At 33.2% G+C, this 18,693-nt stretch overlaps 1 protein-coding gene across 1 annotated transcript in view; it reads left to right on the top strand.

The window, feature by feature from the left end:
- Positions 1-18,693, top strand: part of TMEFF2 (transmembrane protein with EGF like and two follistatin like domains 2) — a 230,517-nt gene that overhangs the window by 11,452 nt on the left and 200,372 nt on the right. Inside the window, exons 3-4 of the mRNA XM_019740775.2 lie at positions 24-153; positions 5,114-5,140. Coding sequence (XP_019596334.1) covers positions 24-153; positions 5,114-5,140 — 157 coding nt within the window. The remainder of the gene's footprint in view (positions 1-23; positions 154-5,113; positions 5,141-18,693) is intronic.

The raw sequence follows: 18,693 nt of genomic DNA, 5'->3' as shown, positions 1-18,693 counted from the left end.
GACTTACATCTGTGTGTTCTCAGTGCAACAATGACTACGTGCCTGTGTGTGGCTCCAATGGAGAGAGCTACCAGAATGAGTGTTACCTGCGGCAGGCTGCCTGCAAGCAGCAGAGTGAAATACTTGTGGTGTCTGAAGGATCATGTGCCACAGGTATGTATGGAATCCTGAAGACTCCCTGAAACCTTCTGAAAGATTCTGAATCCAAAAACCATGTCTTGTTTTTGCTGTCATCTCCAAATAAATAATTTACACTATATATTGGCTAGACAAGCCTTTTATTCTTTTGTATAAAACATGCGTTATTTTTATTTTATGTTGTTTTTATATTTCAAATCACTTCTGGAAGAAAGAGAAAGTCTACCATAAGCATGTTGGTAGATTTTAATATACATGTCATTTAATGAAGTGCAGACAATTGAATCATATAATTAGACATCTAGATTGAGTGCCCAGTTGTCAAATATATAGAAACCTATGTATGCATGCATATAGTTTGTTTGTTTATTTGTTTGTTTTTGAACATTGTCTGTTGGAGGGTAGCTTTACAGATTTGGGTTTCGGAGTCAAGATGTGGCTAACTTTAACACCTCTACAAAATGTTCTGCTTACCATTTAGTAGATCATTTTGAAGAATGTATTTGTGGTAGACATTACGTCTAATGACATCTGTCCTTTCTGACATAGTCAGCCTGGGATCCACAAAGCTTTAATTTATATTGTACAAGGAATGCTTACACAAAGTGAGGGGAAGAGTGACTTCAGATGATCTTTAGTTTTTCAGGTTTCCCTTTTGTGAACAGTTGTCAGAATTGAACATTACAGGCAGGAAAAATTAAATAATTAAATAATTAATTAATACATAAATAAATAAATAAATAAATAAATAAATAAATAACAAGAAGAACAGCCCCAAACTTCAAAAACCAGTACTTTAAAATGAAGCTGAGCTTTCAGGTTAGTCTTGAGACATTAAAATCACATATATTAAAGAAAATTTAATGTCCCATGGTAGTTGTCCTTACTAGCAAATAAACATTTTTCTGGAAAAGTCATAATTTCTGAGGAAGTGGATGATATAAGCGTATTCAGGGGGGGAAAAATAATGATAAGAAATTCCTTCAAAAATGGAAGTAAAGAATAGTACCAGGAAAAGTCTATTTTGTTGAAAAGTACCTCTTAGATAATAGATATTTCTAGAGAATTATTTAAAAGTTATGTGTATGATGACGGGGGCAGAGTGCTAATTGAGCAAAGAGAAAGTCTCATATTCTTTAAAAGATTATCTTAACCCTATTGATTATTAGTAATTGATAATGTTCCCACTTGTACTGGTGACTACCAAAGTTTCCAAGAATTAGCAGAAGAAAAATGTGTCACTTCTCATGGAAAATGATGCAGGCTGTCTGGTTTTGGTTTCAGTTTTTAAGGAATTTTTTCTCCTACATGATTCTTTGCATCACAATGTGAATGTCCTTCCTGGAAGAGTGATTGTGAGGCAAGCGAAACCGGTGCTCTACTTGCTTTTTATTTGCCAGAGCAAACAGATCATTGCTGCTTGATCTTTGAGTGAGAAATCATGAGTGAAAGTAAGAGCAAGAAATGAGAGTTATTGGACCATTTTCTCCAGTAGGAAAGAAGGACCAACCTGCTACTATCATAGTAAGGATGTGGGAAATACAAAGAAAGACAAGGGACAAATTAATTATGAAAAATCAATCTTCCATACCTAACGAACAAAAAAACAAAAAGATGAAAAACGGCACTTTAGGAGTAATGCATTAGAGGAAAAAAGAAAAAAAAGAACTTCTGACTCCCAGAAACCAGGAGTGATGTGGCAAATACCAGAGAGTATAAGGGAAGGATTTGCTTATTCAAGGTCATATAGGTTATCTGTCTGCCTCTGACAACAGTCAAATGAGAATCAGTGAACATAACTCATAAGCAGTCATGAAGTTATGATTATAGCTAACATGTTTGGTAGCAAAAATCTGTTTCTCACTTGCCAACCTCAAAGTTCTTGTCAGCACATGCAGTTGCTTTCTTCTGATTCATTCATATCTTTCCATTCTAGTCCCTAATGTGTTGGTTAAACTATAAAAATAAATACTTAACCAAGTAGAAAATTTAATCACAATTGAGTTATCCATCCCTAGCTCATTCACAGACTTAGATTTCTTCAGGATTTAATTAGCAAGCCAGTATTGCTGAATGTATCTTCCATTGACTTGTAAATCTAAAGGGGTTTTGATACAAATAATAATGGAGGGACCAAAGTAATTTTGATTAACCAGGTCTGACTGTAAATAAATTGAAGTTCTTCTGACTTTTGATCTAAAAGAGATCCTCATTCTTTTCTTTGTAGATTTTCCATTTATTTTTTAATGCTGTTTGACACTGAGTAGAGGTGGCAAGTTGTGATCTCTAGGAAAAGAAGACAGCAGAAGATATAACTTTATATTTCATATTTTCATTGAACTTAAACTTATTTTTTTGTCTAGAAAATGGTTTTTATTGGGCAATCTGGCCCATAGCCTCACTGTCAATTTCACTTTTTTGCCTTATAAGAAACGATTAGAAGCCCAGTTTCAGGTCCACCAGCATGATTTCTTTTCTTAGGCGTTTCTGTCTCACTAATAAGGTTTTAGTAGGCTACTTATTTCTAATTTGCCGAGATGACTCATAGTAGAGAAATCATTACAGCTTTCCTTCACTTTTTCATAATGATGCTATGGATTTAAGTGACTTTTTTTTTTCAATCTATTCTTCTTTCTTCCCTATATACTTAATTTGGGTCATATCAAACACAAATTTTCTTAAGAACCATACTGCATGATTTTTTAGAAACATGCATGGGAAATATGAGCCAAATACTACTGCTATTTTCTTGATTGTTCCAAGCTATGTCTACTTATTAGCAAACCTATAGATGAATAGTCAAGGTGTTCACTCAAAATTTTAATTATTATGTTCTGGACACGGTGATAAACATTTTGAATATGCTATTGTACAGTAAGCCTCAAAATAGCCCAATGAGATAGACATTGCTAAACTCGTTGAATAGAAGACAAATAAGCTTAGGAAGGTTGGATAACATTCCTTCTGTCATCCAATGAGTAATGCTTTAATGTTTCGAGCTTGGCATCCTTAAGCTTTTATGCATTTCCTCTTATATGCATGTAAGTATAGAAATGAACAAGACATGGATCTTGATTTAAAGAAGTGTACAGTCTTAGTGGGAAAGGAAGAAGAAACTACTTAGTGGGAAAGGAAGAAGAAACATTCAACTGAAGCACGGATAGAATACATTGATGTTATGGTAGTGCAATCTGTTATTAGCACCTGATCATTGTAAGTAATACTGAATTAAGCTTTCACGTTAACTCCAGTAGAAACTATACACATTAAACTAAAGCACGGGTAGAATGTATTGGTGTCATGGTAGTGCAATCCGTTATTAGCCCCTGAGCATTGTAAGTAATACTGAATTAAGCTTTCACGTTAGCTCAAATTAAGTCAGTTAAATTTTTAGCTGTAAAGGTATACAAAAAGGAGATTTGACAAACAATGACCATTCTAGCACTATCCTGTCCAAAAGTGATGGTGCCATCACTTGTGATTATCAGTTCAGTTGACAGGACTATTATCCTATTATGGAGATGAATGCATCAGGTTTTCTTCACCTGTTATCATTAAATAGTCAGATAATATGATTAAAATATTTATTTTATTTTACATTTAGTAAGAAGGGTTTCTTTAGATTATAAATTGTTTTACCAATTAGCTTGCCTTTAAGAAAAGCATATGATGGGCCAGAAACATAAACCTTAGTCACATTAGCACTTAATTAAAGACTTGACATTCTGATTTAATACAGTGTTAGACCTTGTGCATTTAGTTAATGTGAGTCTCCACCAAGGCTGATAATTCAAACTACTGCTCTTTCATGGCAATACTAATGCCGAACATGATGACAAGGAAGATGATTGGGGAGTATTTCATTCTTCCATATGTGTCAGCCTTCTGTGGATTGATATACACCATGCCTCTTTCAATGCAGTGCCTCTCAATAAAGTGTCATGGTGGCAAACAAGTAGCAGTAATGTTTTACTTTAATTGGACTAAAACATTCAACACAAATTCATAGACGTGGCATTTGATATAGTTCTTGAACCCTGGTTGAAATTTTAGTGTGAGATTAGGGCATATTAGACAGAGAAAACCAGTATTAGTTTAATTTTCCAGTATTAACATCAAAATGCATAACCAAATGTATTTAGAATGCAAAGCACTGGGGAGGCAGAAGGAAGATGATGTCTACACTTAACAGGTGGAAGCAGGTGGAAGCTCAATAGTCTTGACTCCAACTAGAAAACTGGGTGTTCCTGGAAACTGAGTTCTCAGAAATAGACAACTTTGACCAGTTGTAACTATGTAGGAGGGAGGGGAGAGAAGAGATGGAAAAAGAAATGCAGAAGAGATTTTTTTTTTTCCCGCCAGCATCACCTACGGTATATCCAATTTTAAGCACAAAGGCAAAATTAATCTCATTCTTCTACTGATTTCAAAAATAAAGGATTCTCTTGGTAACAGATAGACTCATCCACAATTGTGGTATTTGTAAAGTACATTAACAATTATATAAAAATATATTTATTTTTAAACTGTTTTTCTCTTTCTGCATGTGATTTATAAGAATAAAAGCCTTAATTATGAATTTATTTGCCACGTCTTAGACTGTTTAATTTTTAAATCTCACTGATGGTTGTAAGCATCTCATTTTCATTTTTTGTCATTAAAAACACCAAATTTATCCTGATTAAAATAAAAATATATGAGAGATTTTACATAGTCATGTTTAGGAATTATTTTTAAACTAGATAATTATTTTTCATAAAGTTTAAATATGAAAGTAATAGAGGATTTATAAGTTATGCTATAGAAATTAAATTAAATTGATCTGAATACATATTTTCATATTAAGTGTTAGTATTTTCTCAATTATATTACTATCTCAATGTTGAAAGTAAACATGAACTAAAAAATAAAAGTCATACATGTTTTTTGAATATGTTTTCCAACGAAAACAAAGTATTTCTTTTTTCCCCCCCAGATGCAGGATCCGGATCTGGAGATGGAGGTAGGAGTTGTCTTTTTATATATTTGAAAACTTAAATGTACATAGATGTTTATTACTTGTATATTTGCCATTATAAATGTCTGAGGGGAATTCACATGTTGCATTTTAGGAAAGGAGAAAACAAAACAATATCATTCTTCTTATTAAGGAAATACATATGCCCTGCAAATTATTTGATTTATTTATGAATCATACTTAAGAACTCTATCTCCATCGAATCTTCCTTATTTATTTGTTTGTTTATTTGTTTGCATCTTAGTTATCTTTGAGATAGATATGTATGTTAAAACTTCCTGACAGAAGATTCCAAGCATATTTGGCAGGACAGAAAAAAACTCATGAGTTAATCATTTAAATATTGGGTTTTTATCATATTGACCTCAATTACCAGATATTAATATTAACACATACATAACTATCCTGTAAACAGGTCTTAATTATCAAATTAATAATTTGAAATTGAAGGAGTTTGGGCTCATAAAAGAAAAGCAAAACAAGATAAACAAAATTTAGGCCAATGAAAATAAAATAGTATCTTCACTTCTTTGATTAAATTAATCTATACTTATTTTTACTAAAATAAAATACGTATATGTTTTCCTTATTTAGTTGTGTGTTTAATGACGTATACAAGTAAGAGAGAGCTGGAAACTTCTAAAATTTGATCTGATATACTCACTGATAGATAAGATTTTATTTATGGATTGAGCCTTCATTGTAAATTTCCCACAATACTTTTCCAAATGAAATCCAAACAAAATTCCACCTTTATGCGCAAGAAAAAACAACAACACAGATATAATTTCAATAAGAATAATAAAAAGAGAATGAATAAAAAATGTAAATATTCTCAAGGCTTTGTTTAAGGTATATAAAATGGTTAAATGTATGATTCCAAGTAAATTTTAGTTTTTAAATGCAGAATTTGACTTAATAAAGAAAAGAAGTCCTTAGGTTCAGGAAAGTCAGATCTCTACTGCACACCTTATCTAGTTCTGGCAACACATTACAATTTATCAAGTAACCTTTTATAATGAGAGGTTTAACTAGTTCAAATAAGCAATACCCAGAGAACACAATTAGAGCAGCATGTTGGAGCACATTTTTTTTCCATGAAAACTAAAACTGAACAAGAGTCAAGATTTAGTACCATGAGAGTACCATGTATTTAATGTCATATAGCGTTGGACAGTCATTTGGTCTTAGAACAATCTTTCACTACGTCTAAGAAATTAAATTTTATTTTTCCCCTGTGGCTGATTAACATGGTAGACCTAAAAAAAGTTTCCTTAGCGATTTGAAAAGAAGAGCTTAGAAGAGAAAATTAAATCCTAAAGAAAGAGAAAAAGGAAGGAAAGAAGATAGTGTTCCCTGAATAGACGTTTTACCATTGGAATGTTAAGAAATTAATCAATTTTAATATTGCTTTTGTAAGGAAATGGTTTCTATGCAAAATTCTGTTTATTTTCCAGGTATTTAGTCTTATGTGTAGTTTACTTAATTTTGCAGATACTGTGTTGAGCTTCAGCTGTTCCAATGTTTATGAAACAAGTGTCGTTAATTTTTTAGCATCTTTGAAAACAAAACAAAATAGATTACAGAATATACAATATCTTTATTGCTATGTTCTGTTAAAACATCATGATATACTTTTTTCTAATTGAGTCTCCTATCATACATCATTTCTTTATTTTTTTTTATTTCTTAATAATAAGACATAGTTTATGTTTCAGAAACTAATTTCCAACTTTCATTCAGTGTAATTAGCACATGGAAGTAAAAGTAAAGTCAACCTCACTCTTCCTTGTTACATTTTACATTGAAATATTTGGTTCAGTATGCTATCCTATGATCTGAATAAGGTTATTTTGTTTAGGAAACAATTTTAATCTCATGAATATGATATTTATAACTTAAACTTCATGCATTAGTCGGAAACCACTTTTCTTCACTTATTTTCTCCCTTTTTTACTCTCCCTTTCAATTATAGATGCTTTACAGTAACTTGGGGGGGAAATCAATTTCTTAAAAGACAACTGCTTTAGAAAAAAAACAAGCATATTACCCATTTATTTCTGAATTGTACTTTTTAAAAGTAGTTGTTCTGAAAGTTGTGGTAATGAGTATTTACTCCTAGTGGCATAAGTTGTTTTTAAATCAGAGACTGAACAGTTTTATTTTAACTGAATTTCTTTTTTTTTAAGTCATTATTTGCTCTGCAATGCTAATGGTTTTAATTTTCTTTAACTTTTTACTGTATTACAAGATGCCCAAAAAAGCTTAATAACTTGAACCTAAAAGCCTAGTTTAGAATGACCTGCACAATTCCAATTCACATATCCATTGCGTTGTACATAAACTATATTTGACTCATTACCTCTGCTATAAAGAGGAGGGACTCGCTTTTGTATTCTGTTCCTGATACTAAAGTATCAGAGGAGCCAGAATCAGTTTCCTTTGAATTAACCAAAAGTGATTGAATTACCTGTGATTGGTTAGTACAACAATCCTAGCTAGATTGTTCTAACTGATCTCTATAGGATATCTTCTCAATAATCTGTATTTGATTAATAATTGGGGCATCTTTTCAAGCATTTTGGATGGTTAATGGTTATTTTTCTAATTTGTATTAACAAAAGTTAATATAATTCCCAACTGGACTGCGTTGATCTGAGTAGTGAACAAATTTATTTGTAATACATATATGTGACTATCATAAATGATATCATTAAAACTCCAAATCCAAAATCACTTTAAAATACATCAATTTTCACCTTTTTTGGATTGTTCTATATTTTTATTTTTATTATATTTATTTATTTTGTTTTAAATCCCACCAAAAGTGCAAGCGGGTTCCCTTTTCTCCATATCCTCACCAGCAATTTTTTGTTGATTTTGATTATGGCCATTCTTATTGGTGTGAGGTGATTATTTCATTGTGGTTTTAATTTGCATTTGTCTGATGATCAGTGACATTGAGCATCTTTTCATATGTCTGTTGGCCATTTGTATGTCTTCTTTGGAGAAAAGTCCATTCAGGTCCTCTGCCCATTTCTAAATTGGGTTGTTAGATTTTTCTGGTGTTGAGTGAGTTCTTTATAAATTTTGGGATTGTTCTATATTTTTAAATGAATGAACGTTACTTTAGCAATGAAGATTAGACCTGATTATTTAAAAAATAACGTAAGTTTAACCCAATTTGCCTAAGAGCATACCTGTCATTTAGTGCATTTGAGGGAACATTTCTACTACAATATAAAAGGGATATAAAGGTTTCATAAAATTTATATTAACTTATTAGTATACATTTTATAGGGAATTTTAAAATCTTTAGCTATCGATCTGTTTACTCCGATGAAACAATTCGAAGGGCTGTCTTTATTTAGGGATGACGTGTTTACTGTGTCTGCAGCATGCCCTGCAAATGTGCATTCATTCATAAAGGTAACTTGCTGAGTAATAAGAAACAAATGCTGGATAAAAATCTTAAAAGTTGGCTTTTCCCATTTTGGTGACTTTATTTTCTTCTAGTGCTTAAGAAAACTCATTAACACAAAGAATAATTTTGTATTATTAGTTTTGAACCTAAGACCTGCTGTTTATAGAATTCTGTCTTCAAACAAAAATGTTTAGTTGGAAAGGCACTTACATCAAATAACCTTTTGGGATAGTCTCAAAGTTGAAAAAAAATTCAGGATAAAGTATAATTGACTATATATGTGTCTTATAGGAAGGTAATGTATGAACCAAATTTCAAAGAATTTCAGAAAATAGTTGGAAGAAAGGCGTTGGTGTTTCAAGTACTGATATATATATATATATATATATATATATATATATATATGGATATATGGAGATTTAATGTTGTAAATACAAAAACGGGTTTGTGTAGGATGGATAATAACATCTTATCTACCCACCGACTTCCTTTAGCAACAAATACTGCAGTAAGAAAAAAGTATTAAAAGAGCCTCCTCTCAAAATCTAGGGGTGTGTGGGTAGTTAAGGGATAATTTTTAACCCCTGCTTTTCTCTCAGAGTCTTTTAGTCATGTTATAAAGACAACTGAATATTTTCCTGTACTATTTAAAAAAATATTTCTGGATTGATTAGACCTTTGATAGATCCCAAATTAAAAACAAAAACAAAAAACCTAAGCCCAGTAAAATGAAAACAATATTTCAACAATTAAAATAATTATAGATGTATTATCTTGTTATAGACTTGGAGGAATCCACAATTAAATTTTAATAATAGCATATGGAAAGTTGTATGATAATGTCTCTAGAAATAAAATGTGTCTAAGATACATGGCATAGATACAATGGGTATATTTTTATTTCATGAAGTATAATGAAGCACTGGGACTAATTATACAACTCATTGTATAATTACATAGTTTTAAGAGAATTTGTTAATAGGTTAATGTCAGATATGTACAATAATAAATCAAATTAAATTTATGTCCATTATTTGTATAAAAGAAGCCTGATGTTTATTTTAATTATCCAGGTAGTTGTTATTATGACAACTTTGTTATAGAAAACAAGTTATATGTTTTTATTTAATATAAAAGTGCCCTGTGTAATTTATCTTTGTATTATATTACTCAGCTATCCATAATTAAGACATTTACTTCATATGCATTTTGTATAGAACAAAGAATATTTACATTATAACAAATGATAGATCTAAGGCTGCCACTTTTGATTATGTGGATTGCTGAAAACTGGGTAACACTATTGTAAGAAGTTTGAGAACTTGAAAATCATTTTTTTTTAAATCCTTATTGTTTCTAAGGTAGATTTGATGGCGTTCAGGAATTTAGGTGCATTGAATAAGCCTAAATATAATTTGGGTAATGTGGCAAGATTTCTGGAGTAATAAACATATATATGACACAGTTCTTTACACTCAAATAGATGACGTGTAAATTTTTTTTCTCACACAATGGGAAAAATTACAATTTTCATTATAAAAAAAAAAGTATTTCCCTGCAGAAACAAAATTTTAAATATATTGTAAATAACAAGGAACTGAACGTTCATTTCATAAAATATTTTTATATGAGGCTAAGTAATTTTTTCTTCCATGTTGCTGCATTCATTTATTTTCCTGAACTCAGTTTGTAGCTTCTTTATCTTCCTGTCACGATCAAGTTATAGCAAACACAATATGCCTCACCATGTATTTTCTCCACTGGGTTCACATCACAGCCAAAGTCTGACAGGCGTTAACTGTTAGCAGCTTTAGCTGAAATACTGACTCAGTGAAGACATTCTACCATGTACGTATGCAAGGTCTGAGATTCTTCCAGGGTAGTACATACAGGTGAGAAAGCAGAAACTATGCCCGCTTCTGTTGTTTCATACCTGAGGGCTGCTGTTCAACCTGAAGATGGGTTCAGAACCATCTGAACCTCAACTGAAATCTTATCTCTTTTTTCCATAGCTTGGAATACATTTCACTTTTTTTACCTCAGAGAAAAACAATATTGTGATGATAATGAAATAGAGTAGAATGAACGAGGAACATGTAATGGACAATGAAAAATACAGAAAAAACACACCAGGAGTAAAACAATGTCAGAATGATGGAAAATAAAAAGGGAAGAGAAAGGAACCTGTGTTATCAACATGGCTATATTTTGTTTTCACATGTGGCTACCATCTTAAAAATAAAAACCACTTTTCTTTTCTTTCAGTAGAACAGTAATAGTTGTCTGATATTCCAGAGAAGATTGCTTGGGAATATGAAATGGATGCTACAAACTTTTGTCTGAATCATCCATATGGGTTTTCTAAACCATATCTAGGAAAAGAAATGTGATTGTGTGCAGTGTGACAGAGAAATGGCTTTGGACTGTGAATCAGGAAATTTGTATTCTAGATTTTTAATTGGCTCGAAGGATACCTATTTGATTCTTACTCTCAATCTCCTCGGAGATTCTCTTATTTTATTAGTAAAAGAGAATAATATCTACTTATAGGAAAGATGATTATAATAAACTAATGCAAAAAACTTTGAACATCATAAAATTAAAAATGAAATTAAAAGAATTTATATTACCTTTTCTCTTTAGTCTCATTTATTCTAAGAATATAATTTCTCTGAAGAGTTTAATTAGAAGTTTGAATCTTTTAATTAGTGATGTTTACCATTCATAGTTTAATGTATTGATGCTGAGATAATAAGAAATCCAGGAATCCAATCACAATTCTCAGTATTCAGAAATAGCTGGCTCCCTACCTTGAAAAGAAGTGAAATTCATTGTTGATATCAGAGAAACTGCAGTTACACAAGTAGATAAAAAATAAAGAAAAACATTAATTTTTTCAAAACAGTAAATAATTATTCTTAAAACTATAATGTTAGGCATATTGCCTCCATAGAAAACCAAAAAGGAAGAAATTGGAGGGATTTACAATATGAGGGATTCAGTATAATTACAAGGAAGAATTTCCATCAGCTCTAAACATTGCAAAGTTTTTCTAAGGGAATTTGTGCTTTCTAGAAAGAGATTCTTAAAATAGAAGGGAAGGTTTTATTATTTGTCTGCTTGATAGCCGAGCATGAATTAGATAAATCTGTAAGGATGCCTACCTCATGTGTAATTGTTATTAAAACACACTGTGGTTTATAAAAAAGCACTACCATAGCATTATTTAATCACAATAACAGACTTTGGATGATGATCAGAAAGGATGAATATCTTACCCACAATTCCAACAACAGAATACATGGTAACTCAGCCAGTCCTTGAACTTCAAGAAGGAAGGAAACTATAGTCTACATGATTACCTTACCTCTTGTAGTAACTTTTTGTAATAACTATACCAGACCCTATGTTCTGTGGTCTATATAAATCATAAACCCTTATCAACAAGCATATGAGATTTCATTATCCCATCTCCTTATTCCCTTCCTACTCTCACTTTTCTTTCTGAAATCACCTGTTCTAGAAGGTAGAACTCAAACCCCTATGGGTTTTTGTTGTTTGCTATCTAAGTTAATCCTAATTCTCAGTTCATAACATTTAACGATAGCCATCTATTCTCTTCTATTAATTTCCTCTTTAAACCCCTATCCCTAACCTCATTCCTGTTCTTTTATAAGTATTTGCTCTAAGTATTTAATATACTTTAAATTTTGGGGGGGAAAAATATGGTTATGCGTTTAGTAGTAGGAAATAGTAATTAAAAACTCAGGCTCTAGAGCTAAACTCTGTGGGTTTGATCTTGGCTCCCCCTCTTACTAGTAGTGTGACCATAGACATGTTAGATTCTCTGTTTTTAGTTTCTTCATCTATGATCCTGGCAGGGTTTCCCAGGGAGCAGACTCTGAGGTTGAGATCTGTGCATTCGAAGTTTATTGAGTAATACTCTCAGAATCAGCATCTGTGGAAGGGAAGAAAGTAGAGTTGGGCAAAGGAAGAAGTTAAAATAGTGCAGTTTTAAAGGGCCACAGCAAGTCTGCAGGAGGCTCTCAAGATAGGATGGTCTCTCTGAGTTATGCGAATTGGGATGACAGGGCTGTGCCTTTACTCCCCACCACTGATGTTGGCAACTGTCAAAAGGGAGTGTTACTTTGGGCCAGAAGGCTCTTTCAGCTGCAGACTAGACCTGGAGAGGGACTCAGCTGTGAGCTGTCTGGTGCAACGCTGCAGCAGTTGACAAGGAGAAAATGTCAACATTGCCCCTGACATCCTATGCAGTCTATAAAATTTAAAGGAAGAAACGAAACAGACAAAATTCCTGCCCTGGTAGAGCTTATTTCTTGTGAAGTGACCCAAACCATAAAAAAATAAACAAGGAAAAATATAGACTATCAGATGGTAGTGAGCACTATGTAGGATGGAAAAAGTGGGACAAGGGAAAATGAAGGATGGGGTTCCTAATTTGTTTGGGGTGCTCAGGAAGGCCTGGACAAAGATAAGGAGGAAATGAACAAGCAAACTTTACAGATAAGTGAGGGAAGGACATTCCAGAACTGCAAATGCAAAAGCTTTGAAGCAGGTGCATAACTGGGGTGTTCCAAGAAGATTACAGATGTTAGTTGGACTAAGGTGAGTGACAGGTACTTGGAGATGAGGAAGAAAGGTGAGCATAACCCTGCAGAGTCTCCTATGGGGATTGGCTCTTCCTGTGAGTGAACTGGGAGCCCTCGAGGGTCTGGAGCAGGGGAGCATGTTGTCAACTGACTGATGATGTTACAAAGTAATTCAGGCTGCTATGTTGAGAATGCAGTGTTACAGTAAGGAAGAGAGTGGAGAAGACTTCTGCAATATAAAAGACAAAAAACAAAGTTTCTTTTGTCTGGTTGTTGATGTTAAAGCGTTTATGGCATATCCTCTGGAGTTTTCCTTGTCTATCATACATATACCAACCAGTCTGCTACCCATTTAAGGGACATTGTCTGTGGATCTTTATTGAATAGCTATCCTAGATTTTACTGTAGTCAATCCATTTATTTTCTCTTAAGGAATTTTTGTATTTGAGGTTTCATTTAAGATGTCCTTCTCCTATTCTGATAAGCAAGCAGAAAATTACACTTGTTTCCAGACAGTATTTAATACATAAGAATCTCTCTGCATGCTGCAGTGCATGCCAAATCGTATTTAATTTGTTTCAAGTTTGGATTTGAAAATATAGCTTATTTTTTTACTGTACTAAATGTACAATCCATATTGTAACATATGATTTTCAATGTGTACTTAACGAAGTGCAATTTCATTTTCTCTGGTAAATTACACACTTGTTATAGCTTTGGGATTAAAAAAATCCAGGAATAAATAGAAAACAGTATGTTTACGTAATGTTTGCATCCTGGCTCAGTGAGTCAAACCGAAAGAATTATTCCAGTTACTGTCAGTTAGTAAACTGGTTCTGAAAAATCTTTTAGTTTTGTATTGTGTGCTGCTATCTCTCTCTGAGAAGAATTAAAGGGGAATGAACTGGATTTTTAATAAGGTTGGACTGATGCTTCCAAGAACCTGTTCTGCAGATAGATCATTAAAACTGGATCTATTCCTAATTAAATAATATTTCTTATAAACTTAATCTTTCCCCCATTTTCTCTCATTTTCCAGCTGCTTTTCTCACTCTTTAATCCTGTAGTTTGGCTGACTGGATGGCTGTTCTGTCATTACCTTCCTTTGGTGAAGGCCATAAACAGAATGATGATTATTAATGGAATCAGTTAAAGAGGGGGCTCATTTCTATGATAACATCTATACAAAATTGAAGGACTCTGCTCAAATCTGGTCCTGGCTAAATTAAGAAATCTTGCATGATCTTGTAAACACTGAATGAGGGTGAGAGTCATTTAAGATACACTGACCATCTTCTCTAGAGACTGTAGCACTAATAACATGACCTTTGGCAAGTAGACTTTCTGACACATTGATTTAAGTAATAGTGGTGGAAACTTCGTGAAAATACATGTTGAGCTATATGGTGTCATCTTTCTTGAACCCTTTGCCCTTTGTCATGCAGTTTGAGATCTAATCCTCGAGGGTTGGAGAGTTTACAATATTGAGGATTTTATTCAGTTACTCAAAAGACAACCATCTTAGCCCTTGAATGTGGTTATCTTTGAAGTAGGTGTTATTTTTTAATATAATTAAAGAGAAACACAGCTGGCAGTTTAGAAAATAAAAGGAAATTAGTAGTACAGTTATTACACTGCAACTTAAATAGTGGGGTGATATTTAATGGTTGTGTTCTGGAAGCTCATGCTCTCACTGCTCTGAGTTCCATGCTGTCCAACCATGGTAAGACATTGATTCAGGAATCTCCCTTGGCCTCTTATGAAGAGAGAACTCCTTTATGCAAGCTCTGCTTGGAAGGAGAATGTGGCAAAGTTATAAAGCCAGTCCAATCCTATAAATCAGCATACTCTATGGATTTTCTATTGTGCACAGGTCTCATATCTTGATCTCCAGACCTTCCATCAATCCCCTATTTCAATACCTAGTCATCTGTTGTAAAATGTTGAAAAAAAAGCCTCCTAACAGGTGTCTCTGCTTCTAGCCTTGTCCTGTTTTTTTCTTACTTGTACAGTCAGAATGATTTATATAATATACTTATCTGAACTTACCATTTCCCTGCTTACAACCCAACAATGGCTGCCCATCATCCTTAGACTAAAAGTCAGTCTTTGTTTTTGAAGTACATGGCATCTGATAATAGTATATCAACATGTTCACTTGTGATTTTCCTCATTCTCCTGAAAGTGGTGTGCAGAGAAAAAAATTGAAGTTATTTTAGGGTTCTAGTTAGTTAGTTTGTAGGTAATTGAGGTAATTTTACCCTATGTGAATACTTAGGGTAATACATCCAAATTACTTATTAAAATACCAAATGACTTCCGCCAGAGAATAGAATCATTTGGAAATCCATTTGATGCCTTCATTTAATTTGACATTGAACTAGTGAAAAAAGCCTGTCTTTTCTGAGTTTTCAAGGAATTACAATGATTACTCCACATAAATGTACTTTAGCCATAAAAGAATGTTACTTGGAAAATAAAACACTGGATATTAGTTCCTTACAGGTGGAAAGTTCCTTAATTTAGTGGAATAAGAGAGCAGAACTCTGTGAACTTCAGCTTCTAACTTATGATATATGGAATAGTATATATGGAGGAAAAAAATGGAACCTCCGTGTGATACCATGGAGATTCTTGGGGAAATTTTAAAGTAAGTCACCTCACTGTCATCTGACTGAAAGTAAAGATGCAATGGGAAGAATTTCATAGAACTGTGCCTGTACTTGATAAGTATTTGTGAAATTAATCGATGGATGAGTGAAGTGACAGGGCAGTGATTGCAAGGGCAATTAATTGATGCATATGTGCACAAGAGGCCACTCTTGTCCTTCCCAGTAACCGCTAACTATAGCCCTTGACTCACTTAGTGAAGACATCAGAAATGCTGTAAGACATGTCATTCCTCAAGAAATTTGCAGCGTGATTCTGTTTCTTCCACAAATTCTGAGTCACAGCTCTTACCCACATCTCCATGTTCTTCCTTCTCATTGCTTCCCCCATAAATGAACTGGAGCAATGTGGGAATACAATGTTCAGATATAAAAGAAGACATTTAAGATATTATAAAAAAGTTTGGAGAAACAAGATAGGAGAGCAGTCTGGTAAGAGAGAACAGGTCTTCTCAAAGCAAAATGTCAGAAGAAGAAAAGAGAAAGTAGTGGTGTTCAACATTTTGTAGAAAAAGACTTTGTCTCCAAGTAAAAAACATAAAAGGCGGGCTTTTAAATAGCTTCAGGCTTAGATAGGATGTATTATTTTTTTATGTTTCAACTCTTAACATTTCTTTCCATATTAACATACACAATATTTACTTATTTAAAGCATTACTTCCCCCAATTGTTTCTATACCCCCAATACATACATATTTTGAGATGAAAATCCAGAAACAAGTGTCCCAGAGGTAGACTTTCTTCCTAATTCTACCCCACACGCATTTTTCTCACCCATCTGAAATAGCATTTAATGTTACCAGAGGATATGTCATTAGGAAAAATAGTTTTCCTTCTTGCCAGATAAGACAAAGTTTGAAATCAATGTTTCAATCTGCTGAGTAGGAGATCTGACAACCTTCATCTACCCCAGCACTTTAGAAAATGTGTTCTGTAGAACTCAGATGCCTCAAAATGATATTATACTGGAGGACATCCAGTTAAGTGAGATTGGTAAATACTGCATATTTTGACCCCTTTTGAAGAATCACAGATAGGGTGACTAACTTGTTCCAATTTGTCCAAAACTTTTCCAGGGTTAGCACTGAAAATCCTGTATCCCAGGAAATTTTTCAGTCCTGCAAAAACTGGGATGATTGGTTACTTTAGTCACATATGAAAGACTTCTCAGTCTTTCTGAGAAACTCTGCTCCAACCCATCTACTTGTCTTCTGGCCCCTGCAATCTTATTACTGTTCTTCTCTCTACTGCCCTGTGTTGAAGACCTAAGGAATGGTATACTGATCGTAACTACTTGACTCTCCTCCTGAACCTTAGACTAAGGATACTTATAAGCTTCAAGCTGGAAATGTAAATAAAAGAAAAAATCAACATAGAAATATATTTCATCACTTTGAAATCATTCTCTTTTCTCAGTCTTTTTCACAAATACTTACCTGTCTTAAGGCAAAACTTTTGGGAATTTCTGTAGAAAAGTAGTATATTGTAAGAAAAGTCTTTAAAAGATCTATATTGCAAGTTCTTTTAGTACTTGCTGACATATAATTCTGGATAAGTCTTGAATATATGTTGGGCAGTATGTGTAAATATTTAAAAAGTTAGAAAAGAATTTTGAGGTTGCCATTACATGACAGCATAGGCATTCATAGAACTCGCCTCTGATCCCTCTCTCTGTAGGAACAATAACTAAAGGGAGACGGGAGAACAGGACAAGAAGATAAAGATGGGTAGAATAGAATACAAACATTTTTCATGTCTGGAAAGGGGAAAAGATTCAGATTCAGAACTTTTTAGTTCCACTCAACCATTTTTTAAACCAACAGCTAAAGGCTTCATCTGGTGAGCACATCCTATGTCTGCCACTGCATCGCAAACTAGGACAGGTGCCTCTTCCTGCACCTGCAAAAGCTCATAGAAGGCAAAGCCCATTTTAGTGAACTCCAAAGGCATAGCTGAATGAATTTATGAAAAGGATTCTGTTACACTGAAAAATACATTTGTTTCAACAATGACTTAAATTTTTCTAAATTCAGAGGTATTTTTCTAACTTTTTCTAAGTGGTTTTTAGCTCTAAATATCTGAGAATTAAAAAGTACTATTTCTGACATTTCTAGCACACAGTATTTACTGATAATGCTGAGAGAGCATTCCTTTTGACAAAGTTTCTAATTTTTTACCTCTGGGACAAGATCAAGCAAGAGAAAAATGCAGTAGCTGCATAATACTCCCTGAGGTTACTGGGAATGAAAAGGAATAGATGGAAATGTGCCTCAGAGAGTGTGTTACTTTTAGGTATGCTGCTTTTCGGGGAATTATAAAAACACTGATAAAGACACACCACTGCTAATTTACATCTATAAATTTACATGAATCACTAATTGCATACAACTTATCTTCTCCAATAACTGATAAGCCCTGTAACATTCTAAAGACTAACTTATACTGTCTTTTATTAAGACATTTATAATGAGTACCTACTATGTGTCAGGTATTTTATAACTATATAGTAAAACTTTACTATATCTCTTTAAGAAAGACATATCTCCAGTTTCCAATGAAGAAAATAAAAGACACAAAGATTAAGTTATGTGTCCAAGACCACGTAGTTAGTGGCACAGCCAAGATTTAAACCTAGGCCCCTAGAACTCCAAAGTTCCTCTGTTCTCCATTGCTTTATGTGTCATCTGCCACATATTTTAAAGTTGGGGACTTAAAACAAAAATTATAATCTTTCATGTTAAAATAAACATTTACTAATTTGATTAAAAGGAAGATGTTGCTGTTAAGTAGGAATTTTGAACTAATCAGGGAAACTTCATTTTGTGTGATGTGACT

Source organism: Rhinolophus sinicus, chromosome 17 (genome assembly GCF_057876585.1).
Source record: "Rhinolophus sinicus isolate RSI-liver-muscle chromosome 17, RSI-T2T, whole genome shotgun sequence".
In the NCBI taxonomy this organism is placed as follows: Eukaryota; Metazoa; Chordata; class Mammalia; order Chiroptera; family Rhinolophidae; genus Rhinolophus; species Rhinolophus sinicus.
Note: the sequence above shows the minus strand (reverse complement) of the source record. Positions and strands in the feature narration are given on the sequence as shown.